Genomic DNA, 17,595 nt, shown 5'->3' with positions numbered 1-17,595 from the left:
GGAAACTCTGAGACCTCAACAAGGTCTTTGCAAATGGTAAGATAACCATTTTGAAAGGTCTTCTAAGAATCTACTCACGAAGGAGATACAGCTGCTTCACGGCACTTGACATCAATGGTACGTCTCTATGATTTGCCCCTAGTATCTCCCATCCCTTGACCCAGCAACTTGTTTGCCTTCTTGCCGAGACTGACCAACAATGCTTGGCTCCTTGATTGATGCAGGCGTCGATCCTCCGTCAGATTGTTGCTGGACCTAGATTAAGACATCCTGAGGCCGGCCTGGACCTCTGCTACGTCACAGACAACCGTGAGCGTTCTGTCCGTTCCTAGTAGTGATGTCTCGAATTGTTCTTCCTATTATTCAGTGGGCTCCACTGACGCATTACTCTTTGCGCATAGTCATTGCAACCTCAGGCCCGTCATCTAACTACCCGCAACGAGCATATCGGAATCCTCTCGATGCCTTGGTGAACTTCCTCGACGCCAAGCATGGCAAGGACTGGTGGATTTGGGAATTTCGAGCTGAGGGCACTGGATATCCTGACTCGGAGGTATATGGACGAATCCACCATTACCCATGGCCGGATCATCATCCGCCGCCGTTTGCGCTCATCCCAGCAATCATGGGAGGCATGAGGAATTGGCTGCATAGGCTAGATGATCCAGATAGCGAGGGGAAGTCGCAGCCTGCTGAAGGGAAGAGGGTGGCCGTTGTGCACTGCAAAGCCGGTAAAGGACGCAGTGGGACCATCGCGTGCAGCTACCTGATTAGCCAAGAGGGATGGAAGATGGAAGATGCCCTTGAGCGATTCACTGCAAGGCGGATGAGAGTTGGATTCGGGCCTGGGGTGAGTATCCCCAGCCAACTGCGCTGGGTGGGATATGTCGACCGGTGGGCAAAACAGATGGACAAGAAGTACATTGAGCGGCCGGTTGAGATCCTCGAGCTTCATGTTTGGGGCCTGAGAGATGGCGTCAAGGTTGCCATTCAGGGGTATGTCGACGAGGGCAAGAAGATCAAGTGTTTCCACTTGTTCCATCGGAGCGAACGGACGGTCGTTGACGATGGCAAGACCATATTTCCAGCGAAAAATACCCAAAATGGCAGCGAGAGCAGTACTAGCAGCAAAACAGATATGACCACCGACTCGCCCCTACCCAATTCCCAGGCTTCTACATGGCCAAGCACCACCGCTTCTACTTCTTCCCCCAAGCCCACCGTCACCGCGCCTCTAGCATCAGGAGCTGAAGGACTCAGTGCTGCTCCCCAAAGACGCATCTCCGCTGTCATTCTCCGGCCCAGCACGCCAGTCATCGTTCCCTCCTCCGACGTGAACATCGACTTCGAACGGCGCAGCAAAGCCGCCTACACCGGCTGGGCAATGGTGACCTCCATCGCGCACGTCTGGTTCAACGCCTACTTCGAAGGCGGCGACAAGCATGACTCGGGCGTCTTCGAGGCAGACTGGGAGTCCTTGGACGGGATCAAGGGAACCTCCAAACGGGGCGTCAGAGCGCTCGACCGCCTCAAGGTCGTCTGGCGGTACGCACCACCTTCCCGCTTCGGCATCCGCGAGCCCGGGAAGGAGGATACCGCTATCATGGCGCAAACCATCACGGAGCCCAAACCAGGTGAGCCGATCCGCGAGAGCCACCCGGCCGACTGGCGCGGCCAGGACCGTCTCCTCCAGGAGCAGAAGAACATTCCCACGCGCATCGCGGAGGTCGACACCGGAACCAAGGGTCTTACGAGCGCGACGGACCATCCGTTGCTCACGAGCGTCAGTACGGCGGCTGCCACTGCGGTATCGGCGACAGCGCACTCGATCCACGAGCTCAGCAAGGAGCTGGGGCTGCGGAAGCAGACGGATGAGAGTAAAGACGTCAGTCTTGCGGAGAGCGACGTGGAATCAGGACAATCGAAGGCGAGTACACCCAAGGTAGATGAGAATGGGGATTTCGAAGGCGTCCGGCCATATTTTGGAAACAATGGCGATGATACCGAGCACCATTCCGGCGATGCTGATTCTACGAGTGCGCGATAGATAACCACGCTTGTTCATCGTTTCCTCTGTATGTTCGTAAATCTGTATGTTGCGATAGTATAATCGAGACAAATGTAAATGTTTAAATTTTATCCCAATATTACTCCACATCGTAGTCTAATAAACTATTCTTACAGTCGTCATCCCAACAGCCAAATACATAGACGCGAACACCGACAAATCCAGGTCAAATGGGCACAAACCCTTCCATCCGTGCCCTATGCGCCCGTTGCTCCCGTCGAAGTCTATCGGATTTCTTGCGCTCGTAAACTCCCCGCACGACACGCTTCACTTGTTCTTCGCCTTGCGCAAAGTTCGCTTTCGCAAGCCCAATCACTGAGTCGATCTGTTCAGGGGTGTAAATAAAGTTCCAAGTGGACAGAAAATCGTCCACTTCTGGGTTAATCGTACTGGGGTACGGCGTCAAAGGGTGTACCGGGTCCTTGACGTCTGCAGAAGACGTCGTCTCTGACTGCTGCGCGGGGACCGGCTGTTTGGACATCGAGGAGCTCGGAGGCAGCTCCGGGGCGGTGGGGTTGGGCAGCAGGGGGAAGTAGACGACTGCGATGCCTGCGTCGGGATGCATGAGATGGAAGTCTGCTTCCGAGTCATCTCCCTGATGGGGATGGAATAACCGCTTCGACGGTGGTGGTTCCTTGTCGGACACCCTTTCTTGCTTTGTGCCGACCCACACGTTGCAGTAGCCTAGATCAGTATCCTGGAGTGATGGTCGGTCGTCGCTGGCTTTGGACCCTTTGGGAGTCTCCATGGGGTTCGATTTGCCCACTCCGTCTTCATGGCCGTTGGGATTGTTTCGCCGGGCGTCAGATATCTTCTCGTCTACCGCCTCTTGCGGGATATTCTGCGGCTCCCGTAACTTCTCTTCTGTCTCCTTCAGCCCGGTATCTTCTTTGGGCCAGCCCGCTCCAAGTGGCCACCCCTTGATGCCTCGTTGACGGGCATATCCATCCACGACCGAAAGCCAGTTCTCTTGCTTGATGTCAGCCGAGGCGTCAAAGGCGACAATTATATCGACATCTCTGCCTGGCCTTAGAAGAGGGTAAATGGGCAAGTTGTTGCTCATTCCCGCATCCATGAGCCGGAGATGCTCGCTCTGGAAGATCGATTCCGGGCAAGAAGGCGGTAATTGATCTTTCATGCCTAATACGTAATTGGGAATGGTCGCAGGGTCGATCGGATGGACACGGATCAGGTCTTTTGACTTTCCTTGAATTAAAGAGTCTATGCCACCGAAGCCTACTATGCCTCGCAGTAGCGGTCGAACCTCCTTATAGTAATGGGATAGCGTCGCGCAGAAAGCACTACCCCACACGCCCATCAATCCAGGAACACGCATCTCGGGCAACGGATATTCCCCATGGGGTATCACGTTGTGACCACCATTGAAATGCCTTCCCAAGGCCCAGGTGGGAATACCTGCACCGAGCTCCTCGCAAAAAAATTCAAAGGGGGTAAACTCGAACCACTGAAACCATGCTTCGCGCTGCGACGCCTTGATAAGCTTCTCGGGTGTTAAATCCTTCTTCGATTCTTCATCCTCCACGGCTTCTAGCACCGGGATCTCGTGGCGAACAGCTGTGTATATAGGCATTGGGTGAGCACCATCGTAAAGATTGTACCTCTGGTTAGACAATTTCAAATCTTGGTGTGAGACTCCAAGTTCTCCCTTGGGGACTAAGAGTCTCGCGGCCAGGAGCATGCCATAAATATCGACCAAGCCAAAATCCGCGCCGGGGTCGCCTTTCAATTTCTCAACCAGTCCGCTGAGCAGATACTTGTTGGTAGGTGCAGTTGTGAGCAGATTGAGAGCCTTGGGTGGGAATGCTATGTGCACCCCAAGTCTGTTCTTCAGATGATCGACCAACCGATTGTAATTCCGACCAGTAATCGATGAATGGTATAAGGTCTGCAGCCAACAACTGCCACTGACGCCAGCGGTGTAGGTGACACAGTCCCACAATCCCACTTCCTGAGCAGCAAGATACGAGCCAGTGCCAGCCACGAGGGCGCGCAGACCACCTCCCGAACCGCACATCGCAATGACAGGAACGTCATCCGGATGAATATCCTGCTCAGGAATATTCAAGTACGAAGCTAATGCCTTTACAGCGTGCTGTTGCCGCTTGCGCCGGAAGGCCAACTCTTCGTCGCACAAAGTATTTCCGACGCGGACTCTGGCTTCTTGAAGAATCTCTGGGTGTACATCTGGATCGTGAGCTTCTTTCCAAATTTCTTCCGCAAGAGAGCCAGGAGCCATGGAGAGCTCGCGTTGCAGTTTCTGCACGGTCACAGGAAGCAATGAGGTCCAGTCAGGAATGATCGATTTCTTGATACTATCAAGTTCGATCCATTCGGCATTACCAACTGTCTGCTTCGCACCGTCGAATTTGTGCATGATGTTAGCCCAAAGTCCCGTCTCTGCATATTGAACATTGTCCTCGTCGCCAGCACCTGAACTTCCTGCAGACTTCCTTTTCGACCGTTCGTTGGCATTGAGCACAGAGGAGACAGAAAAGTATGCTTTTGAGTCCGATTGCAGCAATTGATTACTGCGGTCACCTGTATTATAAAGTACCCCACTACCCAGGAGGCCCAGCGCAGCAGGAGGGACCGTCCAGCGCAGACGAGAAACTCCTGCTGCACCCATGGTGAGGTGGGCAAAGCGTGAAGAGGCAAAGAAAGAAGAAAAACGCATCCGCCATTCACTGCGATGCTGGCAGGCCAGTTGTGGATGGCCAGACCATGGCGATCCTTTTAACTTAAATCATAAGGTATTTGTGGCTTGATTATCTTCCGCATCTCTCCCTGCTTTGCCTTTCCGGCCTTTTCTCGCACTATCGGGAATCGAGGGGATAGGGAGTATGACGACATGTCACGTGGAGAGCTGCGGAATTCCAGACGGGCCGCATCTCCTTTTTTAGGCTTAGCGCACAGTGCGGAGAAGGGAAGATGCAATCATCCGCTGCTGTTCCTGTTAAGGCATGGGTCCGTCTGGGGGAGAAGAAGCCCAAAGCTCCATCCAATAATTGACCATGCTTGTCCCTTGAGGCGAGGAGCCTCGTCGGCCAGCTGTTCATAATACACGTTATTGTTTTGTTTCCATTAACTTACCTTTCTTATTTTGGAAGATAATGACAGCTCTTTTCATCATCACAACTTCGCAAACAAAGCACTTGGTTTCGAATCCTTGATTTTGGGGTCCATTATCGTGGACCCTTCCGGTTGAGCAGCCATGGTCGCTCCAAGGAATAATGCTTATGCAGAGGAAAGCGCAGAGGTTGAGGTGCTGTACGCCAACCTCGAGAAACTCAAGCTCCTCACCAAGAAGATCCAGGGCTCTCTGGTGCGTCTCGAGACCGGGGGTAATGTCGTGAAGCATGCGATAGGTCCTATCTACAGCAATACACAGTCTCTCCAGATAACCAACAGCAACATCGACAAAGTCAATGAAGCCATCGAGCGCCTTCGCCAGCCACTCGATGCGAAGAATCGTGAGGAGGGTATCATCCGCGCTGGGTAAGCGATAGCCCTGCTTCCATTCCGACCCAAGTTCCACTGTTTGCTGATTGGTTTCCAAAAAGACCACAGAGTGTGGAATTGTCTCAATATCTGGCGGCGATGAGACGTGTGGACAAGGCTCTGGTCGATCTGAGTTCAACAAACCTCAAATCTAATCAGAAAGCAATTGCCGAGTTCAACTCCCTCCTTAATACAGGAAACGCGAAGCTTCAGGACATGCTCCGTGGGATCCTGAATCAGTATGCTAGTCCGATTGAGCCATTACATTATTTAACGAAAGGTACGAGATTGCTTTACAGTCGATCAAGCCTAAGACCAAGTGCGCTGACTCCTACGAACTCTCGCAGACCTCCCGTTCCCATCAATACCCCAAGAGACAATCTCGGAGTTAACGTCGATATGCGCGGCAATCGACTCAGCAGCAAGCCACGGTCCACAACGCGGTGATGGTGGCAATCCGGCGCTCAAAATATACGCCGATGTGCGCGGGGCTTACCTGACGTCAAACCTACAGAATCTTGCCATAGCCTCGCTGAATACTGTCAAACGAAGAGCTGCCGATGGTCCCTATAAGCAGGGCACCAACGGCATAGGGATATACTCTAACGCGCTCGAAAACTTCATATCTACCGAATACGAGATTATTGCGCAGATCTTTACAGGCGACCAGCGAGGGCTGGCTTTGCAGACGACGTTCCGATCTGCACTTGCCGAATACTCAAAGACTTTGCGTGAGCTCAACGAGTATATCAAGGCCAATCTGATGACGGACTGCTTCTTAGCGTTCGAGATCATCGAGATTGTCACAGCGATGTCTTACCGCGTTGACTCTAGGACGGGCGAGCTAAAGAGCTTGTTCATAGAAGCTCTTCGGCCCGTTCGTGAGACGGCAAAGTCATCTCTCTCAGAGCTGCTTGAGGAAACGAAACGGAGAGCCGCTAGCATCCCGGTTCTTCCTCCGGACGGTGGATCGGTCCCTCTCGTGAACGAAGTCATGAGCTCGCTCACTACATTGACTGGTTATTCCGGACCGTTAGCATCCATCTTAACTTCCCTAGGAGACGGCAACTGGCGCTCCACCGGCAATGCGTCAGGGACCGCTCCTTTAGATGTCAGTCCAGACAGCTCGGCCTTGTTATCACACTTTATTCTGGATATGATTGAAGCTCTGATGAGTTCTCTTGAGGCTCGAGGTCGAGCACTTCATCGTTCGAAAGCCGTGCAGGGCGTCTTCTTATCCAATGTTTTCTGCATTGTCGACCGCGCTATTCGACAAAGCCCTGAGTTGGCACGTCACTTGGGCACACCAGACAGCATCGCGCGTATAGACACATTTCGGAAGCGGGCCACGTCAACTTATCTTGATGCGTGGAAAGAAACATCGCAGTATCTTCTGGATGTCCAGTATACATCGCGTGCCGGAGCCCGACCAGCTTCAGGTGGCATTGTCGATTCCAGCGCAATAGTAAAGTCACTGTCATCCAAGGACAAGGATGCCATTAAGGACAAGTTCAAGGCATTCAATGCAAGCTTCGATGAACTGGTCAGCCGCCACAAGGCTCTGTACATGGAACGAGAAGTGCGTGGAGTATTGGCGCGTGAGGTACAGGCCGTTTTAGAACCGCTATATGCGCGCTTCTGGGACCGCTACCACGAAATTGATAAAGGCAGGGGCAAGTACGTCAAATATGACAAAGGAAGTCTCTCTGCGCAGTTGGCTGCATTGGCATAGAAAATCAGCAATGTTGTCTCCGACATCGGCATCTTCCTCCGCTGAAAGCTGGCCCTGATACAGTTGGAAAGTATGGTTGCTCCATGTCTGCAGAGTTCAAGAACGGGGTTTATGATCAGATACCCATGGAACTTGCCGCATATACCTCGATTAAATATAATGCTTCTAGTTGGAAATGTGCATCGGCTTTTTAGTTACCCCATCATGTGACGATCTCCCTGGTTGATAGCCCCTCCTGATAACGTGACTGATAAGCCACCCCGCTAAATTCTACAAAATTTCCTTGGGGTACGCACACATCGTCTTTCGACCTTTTTGTTTCTTCATCTCCAATTCCTCTTAAACAAGGCCGAATTCCCTTCGACAGGATGTCTTCTAGCAATGATGTGTACCAGACTCCCCTCAACTCGCGTTATGCGAGTAAGTGTGCCCCGCAATTTGCGCTCTTGAAGCCGTGGCCCAGTTAGCTCCGTTGTAGTCACTAATGGTCATTGATATAAAGGCAACGAGATGAAGTATCTTTTCTCTCCCAGAAACCGATTTTCAACATGGAGACAATTGTGGTTGTGGCTTGCAGAGTCTCAGAAGGGTGTGTATAACCGATTGCTCGCCTCCCTGAATGCGAAGGGGAGAACCGGTTTCCTCTCCAAGGGGACTCCACACTGAAGTTTGGAGAGCTAACAAGCGCAGAGCTTGGCCTCCCTATCCCCGATGAGGCCATCGAGCAGATGAAGGCCCACCTCACTATTCTGGACGACGAGTTCAAGGTTGCTGCTGAGGAGGAAAAGCGTCGGAGACACGATGTCATGGCTCACGTTCACGCCTTCGGCCAAGTCGCTCCCGCAGCTGCCGGTATCATCCACTGGGGTGCTACTTCGTGCTACTGCACGGACAATGCGGATCTTATCTTCCTCCGTGACGGATTGGATATTCTCATCCCTAAGCTCGCAGTTGTCATTGATAAGCTCTCTGCTTTCGCCAAGCAGTACAAGGATCTGCCTTGCCTGGGTTTCACCCATGGTCAGCCTGCTCAGCTTGTGACCGTTGGAAAGAGAGCCTGTCTATGGATCCAGGACTTGCTCATGGATTTGCGGAACCTTGAGCGGGCCCGCGATGACCTCCGTTTCCGTGGTGTCAAGGGTACCACTGGCACTCAGGCCTCCTTCCTCCAGATCTTCAACGGTGACCACGACAAGGTTGAGCAACTTGATGAGCTTGTTACCAAGAAGGCCGGTTTCGATTCGGCATTTATCATCTCCAGCCAGACATATTCGCGCAAGATCGATGTTGACGTGGCCAACGCTCTTGGCTCGTTTGGATCTACTTGCGAGCGTATCGGTATTGACATCCGCCATCTGGCTATGCTCAAGGAGGTTGAGGAACCTTTTGAGAAAGACCAGATTGGAAGCAGTGCTATGGTAAGTCGGACTCTCTCTTGCCCAAAGGTGAAGGGAACATGAACTTACCGTGTCATCCAGGCATACAAGCGTAACCCTATGCGGTCTGAGCGACTTTGCTCGCTCGGAAGACACCTCCAGAACCTGCCCAAGGATGCTCTGGACACCTACTCCGCACAATGGTTCGAGCGTTCATTGGTAAGATAAATACTCCCCACATTAATTAATTGTGTGCACGCAACATTATCATTGACCATTTCCAGGATGATAGCGCCATCCGTCGTATCAGCCTTCCCGAGCTTTACCTTTCGGCCGATGCCTGCTTGATCCTTCTCAGTAAGTGGAAGCCAAAAATCATGTATTTGTGTTCTTAGCATCTGACGCTTATCTCAGACAACGTCACTTCCGGCTTCGTTGTGTACCCCGAAGTCATCAGACGCCGTGTCAACGACGAGCTTCCTTTCATGGCAACGTAAGTCACTTCTCCTATTCCAGTCTCTGCTGCAAATAATGTACTAACCCGTATGTAGTGAGAACGTAAGTTTAAGACAGAAGAATAGCCTGACGAACACATACTGACTGAATAGATCATCATGGCATGTGTGAAGAGGGGCCTCTCCCGCCAGGATGCTCATGAGGAAATCCGTATGCATCTCCCTGGCCTCTTCTACCGCAAAGTATCTCGCTGATATTAACGACCGCAGGCGTCCTCTCCCACCAGGCATCGGACAACGTCAAGAAGCTCGGAAAGAACAACGATCTGATCGAACGCGTCCGTCGCACCGCCTTCTTCGCCCCCATCCTTGACGAGCTTGATACTCTCCTCGATCCCAGCACCTTCGTCGGCCGTGCTCCCCAGCAGGTGGAGAAGTTTACGTCGACAGAGGTCAAGAAGGCACTTCAGCCTTACGAGGAGCACCTACTCAAGGCCGAGACCGCTGCCCTTTACGTCTAAGGCTGTATCCCAAACCACCATGCACTCGGAATCTGATAACTCCCTTTGGAACACAATGTTGAAAATCACACTGGGAGGGAAAGGATCTCCAACCCTGCCCGAAGAAAAACTATGCCGGCAATTCATCAGGCGGTACGACGAACTGTCTGCTAATACCATGGATAAGCGACGATCAAGACGCGCTATACACAAAAGTTTGACGAGTCATGCAGAGTACAGTGAAGGGAGTTCTTCCGATATAGATGTGTGTATATACTAATGACATAGGATGATTTTGAATAATGGCCTACTTACTTTCTACTACTACTCTAGAGGCTTGGGGTGAATCTAGATCCCACGTAACGATAGTCTACAGCGATTAGTCGTCAAAAAGGTATGATATGACAGTCACCGAAGCCGACTGCAGGCACACTCAGGTGTATATGTTGTACTACATGCCACAAGCCAGCCGCCTCCACGTCCTTGAGGTTACACGGACATAGGTCGAACCATCCTACGCCAAACTAGCGTGCATTATCAACTTTGACCTCTTGTTTTTGTCAAGCAGCACCACATCGTAGAAAGTATTAGGATTAACATGCCCAGTCGCGATGAGGACCGGTGACGTAAATGGCGACTGAATACATGGCCCCCAATTCTTCCCCTTTATTCCATTATGTTCGCCCTCTTCGTCTTTTTATGAAAAGCGGAAAAGGGAGGTCATCAAACGGCGTGAAAAAAAAGGCAGAAAGCCACCCATGCTGAGAAAATGCACCAGAAGCAGACTATGGCGTTGGGTCCGCCGAGAATTCACGGACGTAGGAACATTGACAAGAAATCTAAACACTAGAAAAATGACTAGAATGACCCGAAGAGAAGGTGCAAAAGACCTAAAAAAACAAGGGAAAAAATGCGAGAGGTATATCCAAGAAGCGCAACGGTAACTTAAAGAGTCGCTGAGGGGAAGGGCGAGGGAAGGCAAAATAATTAAGCAAAAAAGCCTCATGCACGGCATAGCTTCATAAGAAGCATGAGCGCTGTACCTACTTGTTCGCTCCGGTCATCATCCATCTGACGGGTATTTCATAACATGATATCACGTTGAGCACCTTATGGACTGAGAATATGCGATAGACATTTGGTCCGTTAGAGAGCGGATAGCCAGTTGATGATCTGCGAAATTGTCAGACCAGATAGTCTGCTATAAAGGCAGGGACGAGAACTTACCATCATGGCTTGCATCATAGCTACTTTTTCACCATAATGTTTGCCGTCCCAGCTAGCAGCTTGCAAGGTTGCATTGTACATGCCTAGAACTTCCATCCCTCTACTCCGAGCTGCTTTTGTCGTATCTAGAGCATACTGCCACACGGCGCTGTTGGCAGGAATATTGGTATCGGTGGACAGCTTCTCGTGACCGGGAGCCGTGGGCCCCACCCAAAGCAGGGGCGTGTATTGTTTGTTGACTTTCGTCAGAGCGAGCCATTCGTCCATGCTACTCTCGGCTGTGGACAAGGAAAATGATGTCGAGAGCGAAACACTGTGAATCACAGGTACAGGCTTCTTTTGGCTGTCGGAGCGAGCGAGCAGCTTCTGAACTTTCTCGTGAGAGTTTCTTGAGGCGGGCGATCCAACTACTTTCACAAAAACATGGGGGACATCTGTGTGACAAAACCGTCAGCGCTAACATGTATGAATCTCTAGTTGAAGTAGATAGCTCACGGGTTGAGCAGGCGTAAGTGTTTCGAGGTCCTGATTCGTCGCCTCGGAGAAACATCTCCTCGCTGGAACTGATTCGCTTCAGCCAGCAGGAAGGGTTGGTGAATTGAGAGTCACATCTGCATTGTCCGCTGTACACGTCATTCATCTCCCAATCTTTCAGCGCGCCAGTGGCGAGGTTTTCTCGGAGAAGGATATTGAATCCAGCATAAGCATCAGCTAGTGATTCGTCACCGATAAAAGCGATTCCGTCAAATTTCTGGAGTATATCACAGATCTGAGAGCTGCTATACCAACGATAGACACAACCTAAGCATGTCATCAGAATCGTAGCAAGCGCTAGCAGAAGAATTTCGAAGAGACGGATTGGTGATATGACGTTAGTGTCAACCAATCCCGCTCGTACCTTGTGATGTATAGGCGGCATCAAAGCCATGGCGGCCACCATTGCTCATTGCGCTGAGCAATGAGTCTCGACTCTGGCAATACACCTGATCTTCTGGGGGGTTGTATAAGGAGACTGAGGAGATGCCGCACTCCTGACGACCAGTATAGTGTGCTAGAAAACTGAGGAAGGAAAACGCTTTGGTAAGTATTAAGCTGCCATGACAGCTGAACAGACAAAGGTCGTAGAAAACTTACTCTTTCCCCGCAGTTGCAGTGGTAAACTCCGTTTCTGACGGGGCGAATGGCAGCCAAAATAGATCCCTTATAAGCCAGACGATGTAAAACACGCCCAAGACCCAAAGGGACGCCATGAGCTTGTAGGTAGACGAACGCCAGGTGACTCTCCGAATCAACCTTCGTCCGTTAGGGCCCTCGATAGGGCCACGCCTCAGGGGCAAATGGTTCTGCTGCATACCGGAGAATGGATATGCAACAGCCTCGTTCATAGTAGACGATGAGGCTATTGATTCACTGTTTGAGGCACGGCGACGGGACATGGTTTGCTGGCCGTTCAAACATGCAGGCTAGAGCACGGAGATGGGGGACGTGAAGCTGGTGGACCCATGCAACGACAATCTAGCGATCCTATCCTCTGCCTCTTCGAACGATTCGAGCTGAACGAAAGCAGGTTGGAAACGGGCGATGAATTCCAGAGAGCTAAGCGTTCAAAATGAGCTGAAGGGACGATGGAAAATAAGGGGCACACTTGAGCCGATGAAGGCGTGAGATGACAGCAAAACGTGCGGTGGAAGTAGCAGTGACTTAGGGACAATGGTGGCTCGGGAGAGGGGCCCTTCTTTTGTGATGAAACTGAATCGTCGTTAGGGTCTTTCCTGATTGGGATGTCCTCGACCGTGTTCTTTTGTCTCTTCTTCTCTTTCTTCCTCTTCCTCGTCTTTCTTTCTTCTCTTCTCCTCCTCTTCGTATTTCCTCACTGTCCCTTTCTTATGGGGAATTCTTCACTTTTTTAAGAGAATATAGGAAACAGAAAATATCTCGGTGGACCGCCAAAATGGATGGCAATAATACTAATTATTATAGTGAATCTTTGCCAGACGCACAATGAAACACAACGGTTGGTGACTTGAGAGGGGCAATTTCTCTAAATTGGAGCCAGTCACAAGCAGGAATATGGCATCGACAGCATGAGCGCAAAATAAGTAATTCCTGAGCCCAATTTGCGGATCCTTCCTCTCTATCGGGGTTGCTGATTAGTGAATGCATAACCGAGAGACAACTTCACTAAAATAAAAAATCAAGCAAAAACCACGGCGAACGTGGAGAATCGGTTGACGGAGCAGAGAGCGAGCATCTCTGCATCATCGTCATCACCTGCATCACTTTCACCACAGCAGCCAGATGAGGATTATCAGGACTATAGAATCATCGATGGTTCTGGCCAAGGAAAGCTCCTTTCCTACAAAAGAGGAACGATTCATCGGCGGGTAATGGAGATCCACCCATCCTCGTTGAGCCGTGGCCTTGTTTTTTTTTCTTTTTTTTCTTTTCGCGAGAGACGAAGCTTTGAAAAGGAAGAAGAACTGTGCTTACCTGTTGTTTACTTAATGCCTGTTTCGGGCCAGCCAAGCGCTTGTCCTATTTCCCCCCCTGGGGTAAAAGAAAAAGCAAAGATGGACGTCGACGGGAGTCAACCAGCAGCAAAACGAAAACAGTCCACAAAGAGGAACGAACAAAAAGAAAAAAAAAAAATAAAATAAAGCTAAAAAATATTAATACATAGGACTGTGTGCACTGTGCAGCAGGGGAATCGCGAACTGCAACCAGACGTTCCAGACAGCCCGCTGCGGTGAATTGACAGCCAGTTAGATAAATCTGCCGGTTGATTCTCCAAGAGCAAGTGGGCGACCCTTGAGTGGTTGGTGGGCCAGACAGGTGTCAAAAAGGGAAAAATGAAGACTCCACTGCCAAAAAGGTTTCCGGGCGCCGCAAGATCACGAACGCAGACAAAACGGTTGTCTTGTGGAATATCCTTTGGTGGGAGAGTTCGGAAGCGCCTCAACCGACCGGGACCATCAGCCAAAAGTACTCGACACGTTTCCTTCCAGATTGATCTTGCGGGGGAGATACGGAAGATAGACAATGGGCTCTTGCTGTTCCCTTTGAGCTTCATCACCTCGCAGTTCCACTTCGCCAAGTGGCAGCGGTCATCTGGGGCCATCAAGGACGCCGATGATGGTCAAAATGATGATGATGATGAAAAGGTGCATCTTGCTCAAACAAAGGACTGATCTCGCGATCAATCATTTTTTTCGGTGGGGCTAAGCTGTGTGGTCCTGCTCAGGCGTCATATAATGATCATCGTAGAGCAAAAGTACGTGCCGTATTGCCAGCGTGCTGATATGGTCCTGTAGGTACTCCGTAGACGCTGGGCAATCGGAAAATGGTGAGGACGAAGATCTGATCAACGACACAGTTTTAAGTCATTGCCGACGTCGTCTAAATAGTCTACATCTACGCAGCTTCCTTTCCTCTTCCATGGTTATTCCATTACTATCGCTCATCAACGACCTTAAATCCTGTTTGGCGGGGACCTGTCTCATGCATGTAAATCATTCTCGAATAAGTCAACTGTTGCGACTGTTGCTTCGTCATTCCTAGTCACGGTCCAGATCAAGATCCTTGAATCCCCCGAAAATGACGACAAGGAATGGCTAGGGAAGTTGGCTTGGAGAGAAAGAAGCAAAATGAAGTCACAAGGCCCGCTCAATAGCAGATGGCTACGATTGAACTTTCACCTGTCCAAAAATTTCCTTTTGATTGCGGGATGAAGTGGCTCAACCCTAGGGAACTGATGCTAAGGGTCAAGGACGACCGGAACATCGATCGGGTTTAAAACACTGTCCCAACGTCCAGAAAAGGAGGTCGGTCCCCTCGAAACGAGTGTGCCCGTTCAGGGATAAATAGTCTCGCGGACCAGAAAATAAAACCGCGGGAAACGTGCGGTGTCAACTGTCAACCGCATCTCCCGACATCTCAATTTCCATGAAAGAACTGCTGCAGTAGCGTGGTAATTAGCCTCATTTGAGTCTCGACAGACCGAGTGACTGGGGAGACCGTGACTGAGAAGCCCTTTGGTGGTCTGCCCCTAATCTAGATGATCTCAGGTGATCTGATGTACGGTAAAACTTTCGCCTCCATCGCGTGTGGGCTTGCCGGCAAAACACAAGTCAAGCTTCTCGGGCGAAGGGGAAATCCGGAGGATCTCTATTATTGTTTATTCTCATTTCCACCTGCTCCTCCACTGCCATATGGCGCTGGAGGCGCTGAAAGACAGGGAGAAGATGACTGCCAGAACCAGTCTGGTCGTGTAAAGCCGCTCTCCAGGAATTTTTCCCGAGCAGAAAAGGTGACCTCAAATATAAATCATCATCACGAAGCCTCGCCAGGTTGTCCTCGCTGCGAGAATCGGCTGATTCTCACCCGTTTCGCTCCTTCGGCCAGGCACGGGTACATCCCCACACGTGACCCCCGGGTCTCCGCAACAACAGCACAGTACTCCGTAGTGACTGATTTAGTGTGTCGTCTCCCCTTCAGTTGAGGGGGATTCTCTTCAAATCGAATGCTTTTGTAGCAGAAGCATTAAAGCTCCTTGAATCATACGACACACTCGTGAAATTGTGCTCTCATACCACTTCCGAACAAGCATATTTTCCTCGACCGTATGCCCATCCCCCTCGAACCCCTCTTCCCCTCACTTCCTCCGAATCGGAGCTTCCAGAGCTCTTACCGCCCTGCGCTCTCCCTTGTGACTCAACAACCTCGGCAGCCGACGTCCGGGGTACCTCAACCGCTCTCTTCTCTCCCTTCCCCATCGTGTGCATGCCAACTCAGGTTCCCATCGCATTTCCAGTTGTATCATTTGGATTCTCTGGGTTAATAAAGCGTGCACATCAGGCCGTCTGGCCTGTATTTGAAGACGACATGTGGAAACCGTCGGAGAGACTGATGGAAACCATCAGACACTATGCGAGCTTCCCCGCCACAGGTGTCTCTCTCCGGCAGATGGTCCAGTTTGGTGACAGACCATCGACAGGTATGTGCATCAATCTAGGATCCCTTGAAGAGGTTCAATTGGCAGCAGCCAGGGCTGATCTCGTTGTCCGTCGGTTGGAGCAGGGACTCTCTTTCGTGCCTCTCAATTTCTCTCCGAAGAGTTACCTATTCGCTTAGCACATCGCGTTCAGGATCTTGGAGAACTTCCTGATGGATTGAGTGAAATGCCATCGATTAAGAAGGTGCAGGACTGGTATGCGCAGTCGTTCGAGGTATGCGTCCACGCTTTTATGCCTCTTGCCCTAGTGACGGATGCTCACGTGCTCCGCAGGAAATCATCAACCTGCCCCGACCAACTCTTTCTCAAGAAGTCAAGGCTCGCCTCTTACGGCCTGGAAAGATGAATGGCGGCTTTTCAAAAATACTTTCCGAAACTACACAGAATCCCAGCATCAAGGAAGGGCAGTATCGGTCGTCCCCCACGAACGGGAATGGCAACGGGAAGGGGCATGTCAGCCGAAGATACTTCTACCCATCCGATGACCAAGGCCATTGGCCACCCGAATTGAACGACTACAACCAACGGTTCGCGAAGACTCTGCAGCATATCAAACGGCGGCACGACAGTGTCGTGACCACCGTAGCCCAGGGCATCTTGGAATGGAAGCGAAAACGCCAGCGTTTACAAATTGATTCTACTGTCCAGTCATTCTTAGATCGCTTTTATATGTCCCGTATCGGTATACGAATGTTGATCGGTCAACACATCGCCCTGACGGAACAAACGCATGTTCGCCACCCGAACTATGTCGGTATCATTTGCACCAAGACAAATGTTCGAGAAGTCGCACTCGAGGCCATTGACAATGCTCGCTTTGTCTGTGAGGACTACTATGGTCTTTTCGAAGCTCCAAAGATCCAGCTCATTTGCAAGCCCGATCTCAACTTCATGTACGTTCCCGGTCACCTGTCACACATGCTCTTCGAGACTCTCAAGAACTCGCTGCGCGCTGTGGTGGAGACCCACGGCGCGGACAAGGAAGCGTTCCCTGTGACAAAGGTCATTGTGGCAGAAGGAAAGGAGGATATCACCATCAAAATCTCCGATGAAGGTGGTGGCATACCCCGATCGTCCATCCCGTTGGTGTGGACATACATGTACACTACCGTGGATCAGACGCCCAATCTGGATCCGGACTTCGATAAGAACGACTTCAAAGCTCCCATGGCTGGCTTCGGATACGGATTGCCAATCAGTCGCTTGTACGCTCGCTACTTTGGTGGTGATCTCAAGTTGATCAGTATGGAAGGGTAAGCACATTCCTTCGAGGATGATTAAGTTTGTCTCGCGCTCAGACATTGACATTATTTGCAGATATGGCACAGATGTCTATCTCCATCTGAATCGGCTCTCTTCGAGCTCGGAGCCCCTGCAATGACAATTACCAGTCATGAGGGACGGTCGTGTCCGGTTCTCCACTTCCCACAGACTGCATCCTTTTTACTCGGAACCCGACCCGCCGCCGTCTCAAGGATTGACGCTGATGAACATTCAAGCCGCCCGAATGCGAAATCGGGAAGTTTCTGAGCGCAAACAGGTTGGTGATGCTGAAAGCATGCTCAACACTGAAAATTTGAGCACGTAAGAGCCGCTACCTCACCTGCTTGCGATTTGGACATGCATGTCGAAAAGGTAGATACCTGCGATAACAGGAGATTTGCTGATCTCAACTTGTATTGCTGCAAAGTGCGCTGGAGTTAGGAA

General features: G+C 50.9%; 6 protein-coding genes across 6 annotated transcripts; 4 read left to right on the top strand and 2 right to left on the bottom strand.

The window, feature by feature from the left end:
- Window positions 1-218: 218 nt before the first annotated feature.
- Aud_001154 (putative phosphatidylinositol-3,4,5-trisphosphate 3-phosphatase) lies at window positions 219-2,047 on the top strand (the record flags this gene model as incomplete). Its single annotated transcript, XM_043286654.1, has 2 exons — window positions 219-309; window positions 402-2,047. 2 exons carry the CDS (start codon window positions 219-221, stop codon window positions 2,045-2,047), a joined length of 1,737 nt encoding a protein of 578 aa, XP_043142589.1.
- Window positions 2,048-2,234: 187 nt separating this feature from the next.
- Window positions 2,235-4,715, bottom strand: Aud_001153 (putative phospholipase A2 (PlaA); the record flags this gene model as incomplete). Its single annotated transcript, XM_043286653.1, has 1 exon — window positions 2,235-4,715. The coding sequence occupies one exon, from the start codon at window positions 4,713-4,715 to the stop codon at window positions 2,235-2,237; it is 2,481 nt and encodes an 826-aa protein (XP_043142588.1).
- A 585-nt stretch (window positions 4,716-5,300) lies between these two features.
- Window positions 5,301-7,319, top strand: Aud_001152 (EXO70 family protein; the record flags this gene model as incomplete). Its single annotated transcript, XM_043286652.1, has 3 exons — window positions 5,301-5,584; window positions 5,650-5,867; window positions 5,935-7,319. 3 exons carry the CDS (start codon window positions 5,301-5,303, stop codon window positions 7,317-7,319), a joined length of 1,887 nt encoding a protein of 628 aa, XP_043142587.1.
- Window positions 7,320-7,687: 368 nt separating this feature from the next.
- Window positions 7,688-9,671, top strand: ade13 (adenylosuccinase ADE13; the record flags this gene model as incomplete). Its single annotated transcript, XM_043286651.1, has 9 exons — window positions 7,688-7,739; window positions 7,822-7,908; window positions 8,010-8,737; window positions 8,798-8,914; window positions 8,980-9,052; window positions 9,110-9,188; window positions 9,247-9,253; window positions 9,304-9,361; window positions 9,421-9,671. The coding sequence occupies 9 exons, from the start codon at window positions 7,688-7,690 to the stop codon at window positions 9,669-9,671; spliced, it is 1,452 nt and encodes a 483-aa protein (XP_043142586.1).
- A 1,125-nt stretch (window positions 9,672-10,796) lies between these two features.
- On the bottom strand, window positions 10,797-12,313 carry Aud_001150 (uncharacterized protein; the record flags this gene model as incomplete). The annotated part of the gene is made up of 5 exons (XM_043286650.1): window positions 10,797-10,823; window positions 10,878-11,311; window positions 11,373-11,678; window positions 11,776-11,936; window positions 12,012-12,313. 5 exons carry the CDS (start codon window positions 12,311-12,313, stop codon window positions 10,797-10,799), a joined length of 1,230 nt encoding a protein of 409 aa, XP_043142585.1.
- A 3,343-nt stretch (window positions 12,314-15,656) lies between these two features.
- Aud_001149 (PDK/BCKDK family protein kinase) lies at window positions 15,657-17,269 on the top strand (the record flags this gene model as incomplete). The annotated part of the gene is made up of 4 exons (XM_043286649.1): window positions 15,657-15,870; window positions 15,954-16,102; window positions 16,162-17,141; window positions 17,206-17,269. 4 exons carry the CDS (start codon window positions 15,657-15,659, stop codon window positions 17,267-17,269), a joined length of 1,407 nt encoding a protein of 468 aa, XP_043142584.1.
- Between the last annotated feature and the right edge of the window lie 326 nt (window positions 17,270-17,595).

The sequence above is a fragment of the Aspergillus udagawae genome, assembly GCF_001078395.1.
Source record: "Aspergillus udagawae IFM 46973 DNA, scaffold_1, whole genome shotgun sequence".
Taxonomy (NCBI): domain Eukaryota; kingdom Fungi; phylum Ascomycota; class Eurotiomycetes; order Eurotiales; family Aspergillaceae; genus Aspergillus; species Aspergillus udagawae.
The sequence above is the reverse complement of the archived record's forward strand: the minus strand, read 5'-3'. Positions and strand labels throughout refer to the sequence as shown.